The sequence below is a fragment of the Lepisosteus oculatus genome, chromosome 16, assembly GCF_040954835.1.
Source record: "Lepisosteus oculatus isolate fLepOcu1 chromosome 16, fLepOcu1.hap2, whole genome shotgun sequence".
Lineage (NCBI taxonomy): Eukaryota > Metazoa > Chordata > Actinopteri > Semionotiformes > Lepisosteidae > Lepisosteus > Lepisosteus oculatus.
The window spans coordinates 6,888,017-6,902,401 of NC_090711.1; the positions used below are offsets into that span (position 1 = coordinate 6,888,017).

Consider the following 14,385-nt stretch of genomic DNA (forward strand, 5'->3'; position numbering starts at 1 on the left):
TCCAGATTGCAACGGGTGGTTTGTAGTTCTGTTTTAGGAAACATTTTTCTACGGAATAAAGCTTGCTCGTATATTCAGTTGTTGTGAAGCCATTGTAGTTGCGCTGCTACAATAAGAGAAGGGTGCTTTACTTTTTCAACAATAAGAAATAAATTGGATTTGTGGTGACGATGTCGACCAGTCATTTCAAAACCTGTCACTAGAGGGAGTAATAACTATGTGTCCGCCGCTCCAAAAGACGCAAATGTTAATAATTATAGAAATAATATCAAAATTTCATATACAATCTTCATACCGGCAGTAGTACTGTTTATTTTTTACAATGAAATGGTCCCAAGGACTTTTTTCTTTTTACTATTTTTTTGCTATCGATATGTATTTTGGCTCCTTGAGAAAAATAATTTCACCATATTCTAACATTATTCATTGAGTAGTTCTTTGTATTATAAATACCTTATAATGACCAACAAAAAAACTAACAAACCCAATTAGCTCCAGAGAAAATGAGTGTAATGAAAACTGTTTTTGTATTTGTCAAGGTAAAACTTAACAAATATTAATTTGGACCTCTTCGATTGCTTGTGCATTCATAATTACGTGCTTGTATGTTAACAGGGCACTAAAGAAGTCTGCCTCTCCAAGCAGTTGTTGAAAGAATACAACCCAGTAATTCTTCATTGTGTGGTTTGACAAGTAATAATAGGTTTAGTGCATAGCTTATTATCCAAGTAGCCTTAAATTTGATTTACATCAGGATTACACCCACTGTCCTCGTCACTGGAAAATAATGATGGTACTGTATATTTAGCTGCTGTATATTCTCCAATGGTATCTAGACTGACTTTAATTTTGCTAGGCCTACAGGATTATCTGAAAACATAAATAAGATAAGGGGAACTTTCCTTTAAGATACAGGAGTTTAAAACAGGTATTAACAATTACATAGCACCAGGACAAATAGAAATGTCACCAGAGAAGAGACAGCTAAATCACATACTATTTGTAGTTTATGAAAATGTCCCCAACAGTACCCCTGTGTAAATATGTATTCAATTCCTTGCGTTTCTTCTCATCCCCCGAGAATCTCAAGGCAATTCACATTTAGGAGGGGACGCATTTCATTTACCACTGACGGGCAGCACCCTTTACGGAAAAAACTCTGTCCTGCACCGCTCGTTGCTATATGTCTGTCGGGTTACAGCAGGTTTTGTCATTTTAATGAGTCACCAGAGGCGCGGCTGTGTTTTGAAATGAAGTAGCATTGTGATATGTCCTGTGTAGGTGAAAATAGGATTACTAAAGGTGTGTAAAAGACACGGCCTTTCTAGAATATTGGGAATTTGATAGGGACCTGCCTCGTGTGGTTTCCACAAAACCTGTTTAGCAACATCACGCAAATAACGAACGCTTAATGCGAGCTACCTGCATCCCATAGGTATACTATTCTGGTAGTGCGCAATGAAAAATTCGTTGTGACTTTTGTCTGCATAGAAGTTGTTCATCATCGTTGCCAATGCTAACGTCGTTATTTATCATTGTTAGAGTGAGACTTTTCTTTGATTTATGGTCATTACTTGGATGTCGGGTTATTTTTAATGGGGGTATTAATAGACACATTCAGTTACGATATTAGCGTGGTTTCTGCAGGTGCCAGCATAAAGTAAAATCCTGTCTGAGCTCTCTGTCCCGTTGGTATAAAACCTGAGACGGGCTTTTTAGCTACGGGATCCTGTTCAAACACAGGTGAGGAGTACAAACCAAATGCTCCTGTTGAACTCGTTTTGCATTCCGCGGAATTCCTAGAGTCCTGCACCTTTAAGGCGGTGACATATTCTCTGTGATGTCAGCTGATCCCCGGCTTTTTATTGTGAAGGCTGCAAGAAGACCCTGTATTAAAAAACAAACAAACGCGAAAGAGCCGCAGTTAATCCAGCACAAAAGTGAGGAGCAAACTCCACCAGGTCTGCAACAGGATCGCCCTGACATGTGCTCGTAAGTCGTGACGGTGCCGAGCGATCTTTTGTGTCGGTAGCACGGACGGTGCGTCGGTGGCGCCCGGCTCAATGAAATGAAAGGAGTACGATCTCCGGGTGCCACCGGCTCGTCTCCATCCTCTGCCACATCGGATGGTGCCAGTCCTCCGTCGCACAAAATGCGATCTTTGACAAATTCCTCTGTGTATTAGATCGGATCGAAATCGCCATCACCCAACGCAGTAGGAGCGCGGTGATAATGCACTAGAGACCAATTGAATTATGAGCGGACACACAGGTTGAACTGGTTGCGCCATGTACATCACTTCTCCAGTGTGTACGCGTCATTTGGAAATCTATTCATTTTTAGATAGGCGTTTTGAATATTCCGATTTCTGTCCATAGTGAATTGTACGGCATGCGAAACGGTACCGTGTCTTTACTGTCCACCTCCCCTTTTTTTTTGCAGGATTGAAAATGGAAATAATGAACAATAATGGAATGGATTTGGCGAATTTGTAAATATCTTTATTGATCTGATCTGGGGCTGTGATTTCAGCTCAGTAAAAGGGAGTAGGCCCGTGGAGGAGTGTAGCCCGTCCGGCAGATCTGTTTCATGTAGCTCGGTGCTGGCCGTACATCGTTGAGGAGACGCAAGATTTGCTCATGTTCACGCCTGCCGCTGACGCCGTAGCCGGGTACTCCAGCGGTAATATGGCAGAGAAGGACGTTAGTCAGGAAACGACGCTGGGCAGTGTCTACTCCCCCGTGGATTACATGAGCATCACAAGCTTCCCTCGACTGCCGGAGGACGATGCCCTTTCCGCGGATAATAATATCAAATCCCGAAAGGAGGACGACAACTTTCTAAGCGAGCAGGACACAGGTACGTACGGACTGTGTATATTTCGCGTCATAAGATCTCCCTATTAGCGTCTCCTTGGCGAACAAAAATGCACTATCATAGCGCTGCGTCTGTATTATCGCTATCGTATTCGGAGGAGTTGTTAACTCAAATTTACTTAAATATTTTTGGGGAATCATGTAGGAAAAACATTAAATCTCGTGGCTCTAGCATACAAAGACTCTGTTGTAGTTTAGAAGCATAATTTGAATTTTCCAGGGCTACAGTTCAGTTCTGTAAATAGTACATATCTCTTACGGAATTGTAACGTGCTATAGAGATACTAATGAACACCATGAAGCCATTACAAAAACGCGTTTCACATCCCGTACTGCAGAACCAGTCCGAATTATCCATTTGAAAACTGCGACTGAATATGCAATAACATAAAAAGCAGCAGAAAAGCCTACCAAGATACTGCTGTGACAGAAATAGTCTTTGGATGTACTGTGGGTAGCCACTTTCAAAACCAACACAACCTGGTGGGTTGGTGGTGATCTAGTCATCTGTAATAGATTGTGTTTAGACCTCTTCTCCTGTGAAAAGCCTGCAGATTTCTGCACCGCTCTAGGCTGAACACATATGACTGACCTGACCACCCCCCTCCAATGACAGACCCAGATCTGTTCCTGAAGACCGCACGGCTGCAGAGGCTGCCCTCCTCTTCCTCCGAGCTGGCCAGCCAGGACCTGACTCCCCTGCGGGAGACACAGCGTGACCCCCTGGCTGGGGACTGCAACTGCAGGCAAGATGGGCTGACCATCATCATCACCGCCTGCCTGACCTTCGCCACGGGGGTGACTGTGGCTCTCATCATGCAGATCTACTTCGGAGACCCACAGGCACGTTCAGGACTGACAGGCGGTTCTCCCAGTCATTAACCCTGCCAAACTAGGGAGGCAGCAGTGGGATTTCTTTACAAATACAATGCAATTTCTTCTTCTGAATTTCTTTAATGTTGCATTCCTTATTTTCTTCTGGTTTCTTTCTAGTCTATGTGGCTTTGCAAGAGCATAATTGACTAATCAACATCAATTTAATCTCTTTTGGAAGACCTACGCATTCCTTAATATCTTTGATGCTAATAAATGAATCCCATCCTGGCCTTAGGAATAGTGGAATAGTCAAACACTGCCAACACGTTCAGTCTGTCATCTCCATGTGTGGACCTTTGGGCACCAGCACTATCTAAGCCCACTGGTGAGCTGTGCCCTTTCTCCTCTCTGCAGATCTTCAATCAGGGTGCTGTGGTGACAGATGTGGGCCAATGCACGTCTCTTGGTGCAGAGGTGCTGAGCAAGCAGGGCTCCTCTGTGGATGCAGCGATTGCTGCAGTTCTCTGTCTGGGGATTATCAACCCACACATTTCGGGAATAGGGGGGTGAGTACAGCTCCAGTGGCGCTTTGGACAGGGCTGTGTTTTTCGTGGATCCTCTGTCATACAGTATGTCAGCATTCCAACTACTCTGATTGGTTCCAACCATTCCCGGAACTGAGTTAGTGTTGCAACTCTGACACAAAGGGTTGTGGGTGTACACACCCATCTGCCCAGACTTATTGTTGACCAGATTTCTCAATATTCTTCAAGACGTGTCTTTTTGTGGGACTTGAAATACACTACTGTGATAAGTAATTTTCTTTAAACATGCACAAAATATAAATTGTTTAAAAAGTTGTCTTGTTTGTTCTGTAGTTGACCAAATAGGTTCAAAAAATTTTTGTACCCAAGATTATACATAATAGATAAATAGCTGTATTTATCTTTGGATAAATAAGGTATTAGCAACAAAAAGAGTACTAAATGTTCTCATGTGAAATCACTGTCATGTTGTGTTGAGCATCATGCCTATGGTGGTACCGATGAAGAAAGAAGTAATTTGTTAACATGCTCTTGTGATCACATTTTTAAAAGTGGCAAGAAATGTATCTTATCTTTTGGGATTTCAAAAAGAGGCCAGAGAGGGCTTTCAAAGATTAGCTGTGAATGAATAATAGTTACCAGAATCTTCCAGTGTGCTGTTCCTGTGTGCATACTGTAGTTTAAAACATTGCCAGAGTGCATCATCATCGTATTTTTATCCCGGCTTGTTTTCAAGGGAAAACTGGAATGCATCCCTGAGCGTGTGCCAATATAGATTTTGTGGGAAGGGAGTGAAGACCCCCTGGGATTGTAGCAACTGGCGGGACTGAGCGATTGATCCTCTCAGTGAGAGGAGGCAAGCTGGCAGGTGGGGTGGCACAGGCTGGGCTGGCGTTCGGTCACCTGCTCTTTCTCTGCCCTCTGCAGTGGCGGAGTGATGCTGGTTCATGACATCCGGAAGAACGAAAGCCGCGTGATTGACTTCCGCGAGACGGCGCCCTCAGCCATCCAGGAGAAGATGTTTCAGGGCGATCTGGAGCAGAAAGTAAAATCATCTTGTCACGAGCTGCGAATATGAGCGCAGTGTATTCTGTTTTTAAGGGGACTGCTGTCTTAAATGTGGGCTTTGTACTGACACTACCAGTTAATCCTTGAATGGATAGCTTCCACGTCTCTCAGTTTACCGTTTTAACATTCAAAGTCGTTCGTTCTGGTAGAATTTAGGGACAAGCAATCTCACATATTTGCTTTGAGTAATGCAAATGAGTAAATCTGTTGTCTTCTTATTGTTTAGCCAAAGAAGCCTCTGAGCAGAGCAGCACTCGGAGTGTGTAAAGAGTTTATATGTGGAAAAAAATAAGGTTTTTCAAAGCTTCTGTTAGTCACTGAGCTCTTCCCTTTAATTTCAGCCTGGACTGTTAGTTGGAGTCCCAGGCATGCTGAGAGGGATGCACCAAGCACACCAGTTATATGGAAGGTAAAATGCTTCGTTTGTGGCTATATCCAGCATTGCAAGGCAGAGGAGTGGGGACAGACTTTTGTTCCCATGAAAAGAACAGTGTTTTAGTTAGTGTCATTATGATAGAAAAAGCTATAATGTGTTTTAGTAAAGTGATGTATATCTTTCAACATTTGCACAATTAGAAGAAGTGTTGCTTTTTGTAGGAGTTGAAATATGTACATATTCCACAATGTTTCTTAGAAAATCACAAAATGTAAATTTCTATGGAAAAGAAAATTCTTTTTTTTTTTAGTTTTCTCTTGACCACTAAAATGTTTTTGTTCCCAAGACCAAACTTGCTTTATCTTCACACGCAAATACACCTGCTGAAGCACTAGAGATTCATAATCCCCTCAGGCAGCAGGATGTATTTGTAGTGAAAGCAAAGTCGGTCTTAGAGATGGGTTTAAACAGCCTGTGCCATGAATGAATAAAAGCCAGACAGATTTTTCAAACTCCAACACAGATTGTTAAACTGGGGGATTTGAACAACACAGAGATTACAAAGATATTAGAAGCTGCTTGCATAACAATAGGAGTAACTGATCTAAAGTTGTTGGATGTTTGTTTGAGTTTCCATTTAAATCTAAATGTACTGAAATAATCCTAAGAAATCAAATAAAAGAATAACCCTTTTCCTTTAAAACCTTTTATTTTTTCCCAGACTGCATTGGAAAGAGGTGGTGACTATGGCAGCAGATGTTGCAAGAAATGGATTTAATGTCACTCATGATCTAGGTGAGGGAAGCACACCATACTGTACTCCTTATAAAATCTTACAGGTCTCGGATTCAACAAGCTAAAAAAGAAACAAACGAGAAGCAAATTAGAATTCTTGCGGGCATTTCTGGTTGTCAGCCTGTAAAACTGTTAGTCTTTTAATGCTAGAGGCCTTAGCGGTCTTGTTTAGAACCAGAGAAACAGTTCTTGTTAATTTTTTTTCACCTTACCTCTAATTTATTCCCTCTCCCCAGCGGACGCTCTGTCTAAAGTGAAGGATCAGAACATGTCGGACAGTTTTCGGGAGATTTTTGTCAATCAGGGGCAGTCAGTGCTTCCAGGCCTGTTCATGAGGCGCTTAGACTTGGCGGCCATCTTGGATTTGATTGCAGCCAATGGGATATCTGAGTTCTACAACAGCAATCTCACTCAGGAAATAGTTGCTGAGGCAAGTAAGGCTCAGAGGTGCTTTCCTTGTTCTACAGAGATTGTTTGTGAATTGGTAAACCTTAAAATGTTGTATCCAAAAGTCTGATCATCAAAAATCTGAATGTAGAGCAAATCATAAGTGTTGGAGATTTTGTATAGTTTTTTTTTGTGGTTAAGTGTCTGACCTGCTTCATTTTACTGTACAACTGCTCTTCAAAGTCTTGTCTTTTGCTCCTGTTTTTTTAGAAGTTTCAGGTTTAAAGTTTTCTTACATTCTATTGATTTTTTAAACTAGGAAACCATTATGGTTTTGTGTGTTTTGTTATATTTATTTATATTTCATTATATGCTTGGTTCTGTTTAGGTACAAGCAAGAGATGGAGTTCTTACAGAAGAGGATTTCACAAACTACAGCACTGCATTAAAGCAGCCTGTGGAGGGTCTCTACCAGGGTAAATGCTACCATCCTGCATGAAATGACAATTGCAGAGGTTAATGGTTTACAGGATGGGAATGGTATAGCACAGTGAGCACGTACTGTATCAGGACCATAATTGATGGGTTACAGGTTCAAATCCCTGCTGCAGATACTGCTGTTGTACCTTGTGTGATGTACATTGCTCCTATGGAATAATAATACGGTTTATTTTTAAATAGCAACATTCCAAATAATCTCTCAAAGTTACTTTAAATAGTGCTGTATAAAGAGTGAGAGAAAAGAGATTATGCTTCACCGAGTGCTGCTGTAAAAACGGAATTGCGTATGTATGAAACAAATAAGAAACACAATTGTCTATGAAAGAGTGCACAGAGCAGTCGATCAGGAATGCTAATGAAGTGAACTGAATTTCGTGGTGGTTTTTTTTTTGTTTATTTTTTCCCGCATTGACCATTGTAACACATCTCCTTCCTCTTCTACCTTTGCAGGTCATCAGATTTTAGCCTCTCCTCCACCACACGCTGGGGCTGCTTTGATTGCTGCTCTCAATATTCTGGAAGGCTTCAACATCACTAGCCAAGTCCCCAGAAACAGCACCTACCACTGGATGGCAGAGGTACTGCAGTGCTGACTGTTGTTTCTTTGCTCTATGTGAAAGCAAGAGCCGGGTCTCCACTCTTTTCATCTGGTTAAAAACTCTCTTATTCAGACCTGAAGGTTGCTGAAACTCGAAGAGCTTTAATCCTTTCCCCTTTTCCTCTTCTTTCTTTCCGCGTTTTCTTTCTGCAGTCCCTGAAAATAGCTTTAGCCCAGGCTAGCAATCTGGGGGACCCCTTGTTTGATTCCTCTGGTGATTTAACCGAGGCAGTGTCACAGATGTTAAGGTAAGTCCTGTGCTTGACGGGGGGGTTTGGGGGTGCTTGATGAGGGAGTAGTCAAACCTCCTCATGGGTAACCACTGCAAGCTAAATCACTGCTTTCACTATGCTCCAGTTCTTTTGAAACATTTCCTGTAATTCACAGGGCATTTTATCTGCTAACTTTAGCGTGGGAACTATGCATGTTCCCCTTGTAATCTAAATGGGTTATTTATTGTTTCATAGATACTTATTGTTTATTCATCGTTTAAATTCATATAGGACATACACCGAGTACTGTATTCTTCTCTTAAGTTCAGTGACTTGTGTCACTGGGGACTGGGAATGAGGTTGCAGAAACCTCACGGATAAACGGAAGCCTGCAGATTTATTATGATTGTGAAAGGGGCCTTTGTTTCTGATTTCCAGCAAGTCTGAGGCGGCTTTGCTTCGCCAGAAGATCAGTGACTCTCAGACACTCCCTCCTGACCAGTATGTCCCCTACTACTCTCTGGACACTGGACGAGCCACCAGCCAGGTTCTGGTCATGGGATCAGACGACTTCATTGTCTCTGTTATGAGGTGTGTTTTTGTTCAATAGTACTACACCAGATCTTTTACTGGATGAATGTGTGCTGCTGAAAGCTGAAATCAAGCAGAAAGCAGAAGTGACTCTGGTTATTATTTTTTGCATACAAGACTAAATACAGCTTACACTGAAGAGTTTAATATTGTTTTGCCTTTACAGGCAGACAGTGTGTGTGTTCTCGCAGGAATCTGTCTGAAATAAGAAATATTCCTGTCTTGTAATTTTAGCTCTCTAAACCGTCCCTTTGGAAGTGGAATTATGACTCCCTCTGGAATTCTCCTGAACAGTCAGATGCTGGACTTTTCCTGGCCAAACAAAACACAGAGTTCTGCTCCCCCTGCTCCGGTACAGTCCCCCTTCCACAATCACCAAGTATCACATTATTATATTTTCACAATTGACTCTGATCTGGTTCTAATTATAGAAGTATTAAATAGACATGCACATGTGCATCCATCAGTCGCAGATATCGAGCTCCATAATGCAGATACAGAAGAGTTTTCAAACAAATCATACATGAAGGGAAATCACGTTTGGCATAAATGATGAGAGAGTTGTGCCGTGTAAACTACATAACCTTTAATGCCAGTAGATAGACTTTTCTATATGTGCAGGACACACAAACCACAGAACTGTAGTGTGACTTTTAGTGCAGGTTTTCATTTCCCTCCATGAGATAAGCAGTTAACTGGCTACTCTGAATTGTCCCTTTATCTGTGTCCCTGCGATGGTTCACTATCCCATCCAGGGAGAAAGCAGTCCTGTTTACAGTCCCACTACATACCTTATGCTTTCTGGGGGGGGGGTCTGGATTGCCAGGACTTTCTGAAGACATAGTGAAACAAAATTCAATAACAGTCTCTGTATCAGTACTTTAGACATGGCATGCTTTGTTGCATTGGTCTGCTTGCCCATGTTAGTTAAAGTCTTTTAATGGGTTTCTCTTACAGCGGAACAGTATTCAGCCCGGGAAGAGGCCAGTGTCTTTCCTGTTGCCCACTGTGGTGAGACCATCTCTGGGGTTCTGTGGCACCTACCTGTCCCTGGGTTCCTCCAGCGGAGACAGAGCACTTAGCAGCATCGCTCAGGTCAGCTCAGTGTCTGTTGGATGTAGAAATCTGGGTGTCAGTAACTTAAACCACAGCTGCAGATTTACTCAGGTTGCTTTCAAATGTACAGTATGTCTCATACGGCACTAGAGGGAATGCAGAAAGCCTACAGCAGGTGCCGTTTAATGTTTCATACAATACATATTTAATAAATTTCTTTTTTTAAATAAAAATACATTTCTTATAAAATGAGTAATTATACTGAAATTCACATTCTATTACCTAATGGTTTTAGTAATCTTTCTGGATTAATAAATACCAGTTCAAATGAGCCTATTCAAAACTCAGACAAATGAATTTCCTGGAGCCTCCTACATTTGAGGAGCTGGACTAATTTCGTTTATTGTTTACGTCTGCAGGTTTTGATGAATATATTGTCTTTCCACAAGAACCTCAATGACAGCTTGTCTTTCGGAAGGCTTCATCCACAGCTTCAGAACAGCACACTCCTAGTGGACAGTGAGTTCCCATGCTCTCTAAACTCTAGGGATTACAGCATCCTCTTTTTTGTTGTTGCTCGGAAAAGATAAGAGTGTGTTTTTAATTGGAATTTTGAAAAACTTTTTGCCACAGAGCTCTTAGGCCCTGGGTTCAGTTCTGGGCTGGGACGCCTTCTATGTGGGTTTTGTGTGTTCTCCCTGTGATTGTGGGAGTTTTCTGCAGCCATTTGTCTGACGTCTTTCCACCCTCGGTGGGCACAGTTTTTCTGTTAATTGTTGTCTCTAAATTAATCATTTCTCCTGGTGTGTGTCAGTGCCTTATAATTGAATGGCACCCATGTTGTGTGTAGTCCCATCTTGAGCCCTACATTTCTGGCATAGGATTGGGGTTGATGCCACCCTTACTTGAAGTGAGCAACTTTCTGATGCTGAAGTAATGGATGCTTATAACGCTTTTAAAGTTTGGGTTAACGCTGCAGTACAATTACTTGCTTGTAGGAAAACGTCAGGGCAGTATGGGCTGCAATGCCTGAGCACATCATAAAATATTTAAATGCCTTTCTGTGTGTATATCTCATACACTCCCTTTGTGGGTTTGTCTCCAAGGTGATTTCCCCGAAGAAGACGTGGAGTTGCTGCAGATTAAGGGACACAATGTCAAGAGGGTAGACGTCCTGTCAGTGGTCGAAGGCACCAGGAGGACGAATGACCTCATGATCGCCGTGAAGGATCCCCGAAATCTCGATGCTTCTGCCATTACCACCCCCTAAGGGGAGAGGGGGTCCGGTCACAGGCGGGGGGGAGCATGAAGTGTCAGCAAGTTTAGGGAGGGGCCAGCTGTTTCGCCTAATCCTGCAGACAGGTGCACGATTCGATATTTATTGTAGATTCTTGCCAGATTCACAGGGCATGTTGCACAGCAGTTTCACCGTTGCAGTCTTGTCTAGTCAGAAGCATTCACTTGCTACACTGTAAATACCACTGACCATCAATGCAGGCCAACCCCAAGAACTGACACGAACCCCCTTTCCTTCCACCCTGCCCTGTATCAAAAGAGGGGCGTCATGTGCTGCTGAGAATTTCCTGTCATCCGCCGTGCGCCCATCAGGTGTCCGTAATGATAGTGCGAAGCTTTATCTAAAGTGCATTTTTTGCTTTTCAGAATTCAGAAGGTCAATTTTTAAAATCTGTCCAAGAGGTTTTTTGATCGGGGCCGGACCTGTTGGAGATGGAAATTCACATGACTGAATCATGACATGCTTAAAACATCCGTCCCGCTACTGTTGTAATGTAATGTACTGCTTCATTTTGTGCCACTTACGGGATGATTTTGGCAAATTATCAGTAGAACAGAATGTAAGGTATCGTAGCTGACTGCCGGTAGAAATGTCCAGAAGGATGCTTTGAATGTACACTGTAAATGCAATATTTGAAGTGATGGTACAGTATGCTTAGGATGTCATTTTAGTACCTGAGAATGAAGTTTCATTTTTGCTAAAAGTTTGCAGACTGAAACAATAGGTATAAAAGCAGACTTTCATGGAAAGAGATGCAAACATTTGACAGGCTATGGTTTCATAACATTTGTATAATGAATGGAAAAACCCTAACTTTACACTGAACATTAGAAATGTCTGTAATGTTACATGGTTAGTTTTTTATGTATACACAATTAAAATAGGAAATCGGTTTTTCTTCTTCAAACTAGTAACTAGTAATTTTTACTTGAAGTCAGCTATGCAACAGGACTCCCTGATTATGTTAATAATTGCCACTAAGATCTGGAGATCAGTTAAGGTCAAGCCCTAAGTCTACCGCAGAAATTATCAATAATTTAGAAATATTAAGAAACTATTTATGCAGTTGGCAATTTAATTCTCCATCCCAGCCAGGTAACCAAGTCAAAGTGCCATAAAGGAGCTTGCATTACTGTACTGTTTTCACTGTAACACAGCATACTTTAATATCTTAATCTTTGACACACTAAAACTGTACTGTACATGGTTCAACTAGGAGCCATGACAGACTTACATTAACCTAGGAATTTGGATTTACTTTGCATTATACCCTCTGCTTAATTGGCACAGTAGAGTTCTAGTCAATAAATGCAGTGGGACATGAACTAGTGATATCACAAGTAATGTGTTTTGTAGTGATCACCCCTGTATTCGTTTTAATGTATGTTGTCAGAATCTGATATTATCACTCTGAGAATTATTATCTTAGATTTAATATAATTGTGGTATATACAGTTATTGTTGGGGGATAAGGGTAGTTCCTGGAGATTACACTTTATTTAGATCTCTTGTTTTTCAAACGTACAGTACTCCACTGAGATTACTGGCCCAGTTCAGCGATGGTTGCGACTATATGAAACACAGACACAATTTAATTTTGTTAAATTGAAGGAAGAAAGAGAAACCTTTTGGGCTACAAGTTAGATTAACAATAAGATTAACAGTTTGTACATTTGAAGGACATGCCATGCTTAGTCATACCGTTAGGACACAATGTTTCAATCATACCCAACAGGGACCATTACAGTACAAATTCCCTTTTTAGGCAGAAATCACAGGACAATTGTGAGAAATTAGATGTCTAGGACAACTTTCTGAATGCTCTGCTTATACACACAGCTTTTCACAGATCTGAAAAAGAGGTCATATTTGAATTTGTGTTAACAAGGTTCATCATGTCAATTAGCTGAACAGAGTTTATTCAGAAATCTCTGGATCAATTAAATCGATGGTTCTCTGCTGGTACCCTCTCATACGCTACTCCTGCTCTGAGCAGCTGTTGCTCTGCTCTGGCTGCTGTTGTTATCTGTAGCCCTAATACTGATCCAAAAAAGATTACATCCCATTTTGGATCAATCCCGTTCCTCATTTTGTTCATTCTGTAATGTTGCATTTGCATTACAAAACAGAACATCTTTTGTTATATCAAAATGTTAGTGCTGTTGTTTGCCCAGCCTGTTCTTCTGCACATTAGTCATGTGTATTTAGCAATCAGAAAGAAGCCAAGTTTAATGGAAGAAAAGGGACGACTGAATGAACTAGGTGTCAATGTACTGTATTTTATAACAGTACTCTTGTAGTGGAAGGCTACTAACCTTCAGTTCACAAAACTGGATGACGCTTTATTTTTTTAATAAAGCTGACACTTAAAAATGCCTTTTTGCCATAAAATAATGCTTAAAAGATTATGATGTTGCCAGCAGTCAATGTTCATTCATCTCATGTACAAGGTCTAACAGATTTTCTAATAAAACATGTCAAGACTGTGTGTTTTGTAGTATGTAGTTTTTTTTACCTACCTTAAGTTTGCCTTCTTCACAAGCATATGTTCTTACTTTTGAGCAATCTATACTCTAATTACAAACTAGCAGTGTGAAGAGTAATTACATATTTTACTGAAATTAACAAAACACTTAAGCAGGAAAAGCACAGTAATACTATCTAGAAATACTGTATTGTGTTACAAAATCACATCAACAATCCATTAACAGAAACGGAAGGCTATCTACAAACTGGCAGGTCTATAAACTGGACAGGACACTAGTTTATTGCAAGGTACAGACACACAGTGGCTCAAGTGGGTCATGGACAATTTAGGTACCCTCTTAAACTAGCCAGTGTGTCTTGGATGTTGGGAGAGAAATAGATAATTCACAAAAACCCATGGGTGTGATGCGAGACCAAGCTAACTCCACAGATAAGGTACCCAAGCTTTAGTTTTAGAATGAAACACAAAAACTGTGAGGCAAGGTCATTGTGGTTTTGTACGTAGTTATGATTTATACGCACTATATCATATAGTATATGCATTTATATGCGCTTTGGTTGATGTCGATGTTGGAATGCACAGGTGATGGGTTTAAAACAATTCTATATCAGGGCATATGCTGTGGCTAGTTTTTTTTATTTCCATTACTTTATCATGATTTACGTATTTGCCGAAAACCGGTTGTATAACTTGGTTTAAGTGGTTGTATACATGTGGGCAAAATAAGGCGTTATAAATCCGACTATGCCATTATTATAACCCATTACAGCAATAAGGAC

General features: G+C 41.1%; 1 protein-coding gene across 2 annotated transcripts; it reads left to right on the forward strand.

The window, feature by feature from the left end:
* Positions 1-1,679: 1,679 nt before the first annotated feature.
* Positions 1,680-13,606, forward strand: LOC102695944 (glutathione hydrolase 7). Of its 2 annotated transcripts, none has more exons than XM_006639577.3 (16): positions 1,680-1,992; positions 2,443-2,859; positions 3,493-3,719; positions 4,107-4,258; positions 5,165-5,282; positions 5,647-5,714; positions 6,403-6,476; positions 6,713-6,906; positions 7,252-7,339; positions 7,815-7,942; positions 8,116-8,210; positions 8,613-8,765; positions 9,000-9,117; positions 9,723-9,860; positions 10,241-10,340; positions 10,928-13,606. In XM_006639577.3, the coding sequence occupies exons 2-16, from the start codon at positions 2,640-2,642 to the stop codon at positions 11,089-11,091; spliced, it is 2,037 nt and encodes a 678-aa protein (XP_006639640.1). In that variant the 5' UTR covers positions 1,680-1,992; positions 2,443-2,639; the 3' UTR covers positions 11,092-13,606. The 2 variants fall into 2 exon arrangements, with proteins under 2 accessions (XP_006639640.1, XP_069035599.1); XM_069179498.1 differs by having other exon boundaries at positions 1,680-1,961.
* The last annotated feature ends 779 nt before the right edge of the window (positions 13,607-14,385 follow it).

What these genes read in the sequence shown, in the direction of transcription:
- LOC102695944 (XM_006639577.3), top strand. Translation starts at nt 2,640, where the DNA reads ATGTTCACGCCTGCCGCTGACGCCGTAGCCGGGTACTCCAGCGGTAAT. An exon ending in AGGGCGATCTGGAGCAGAAA is followed by an intron (nt 5,283 to 5,646) that starts GTAAAATCATCT and finishes CTTTAATTTCAG; the next exon opens with CCTGGACTGTTAGTTGGAGT. An exon ending in CACTTAGCAGCATCGCTCAG is followed by an intron (nt 9,861 to 10,240) that starts GTCAGCTCAGTG and finishes TTACGTCTGCAG; the next exon opens with GTTTTGATGAATATATTGTC.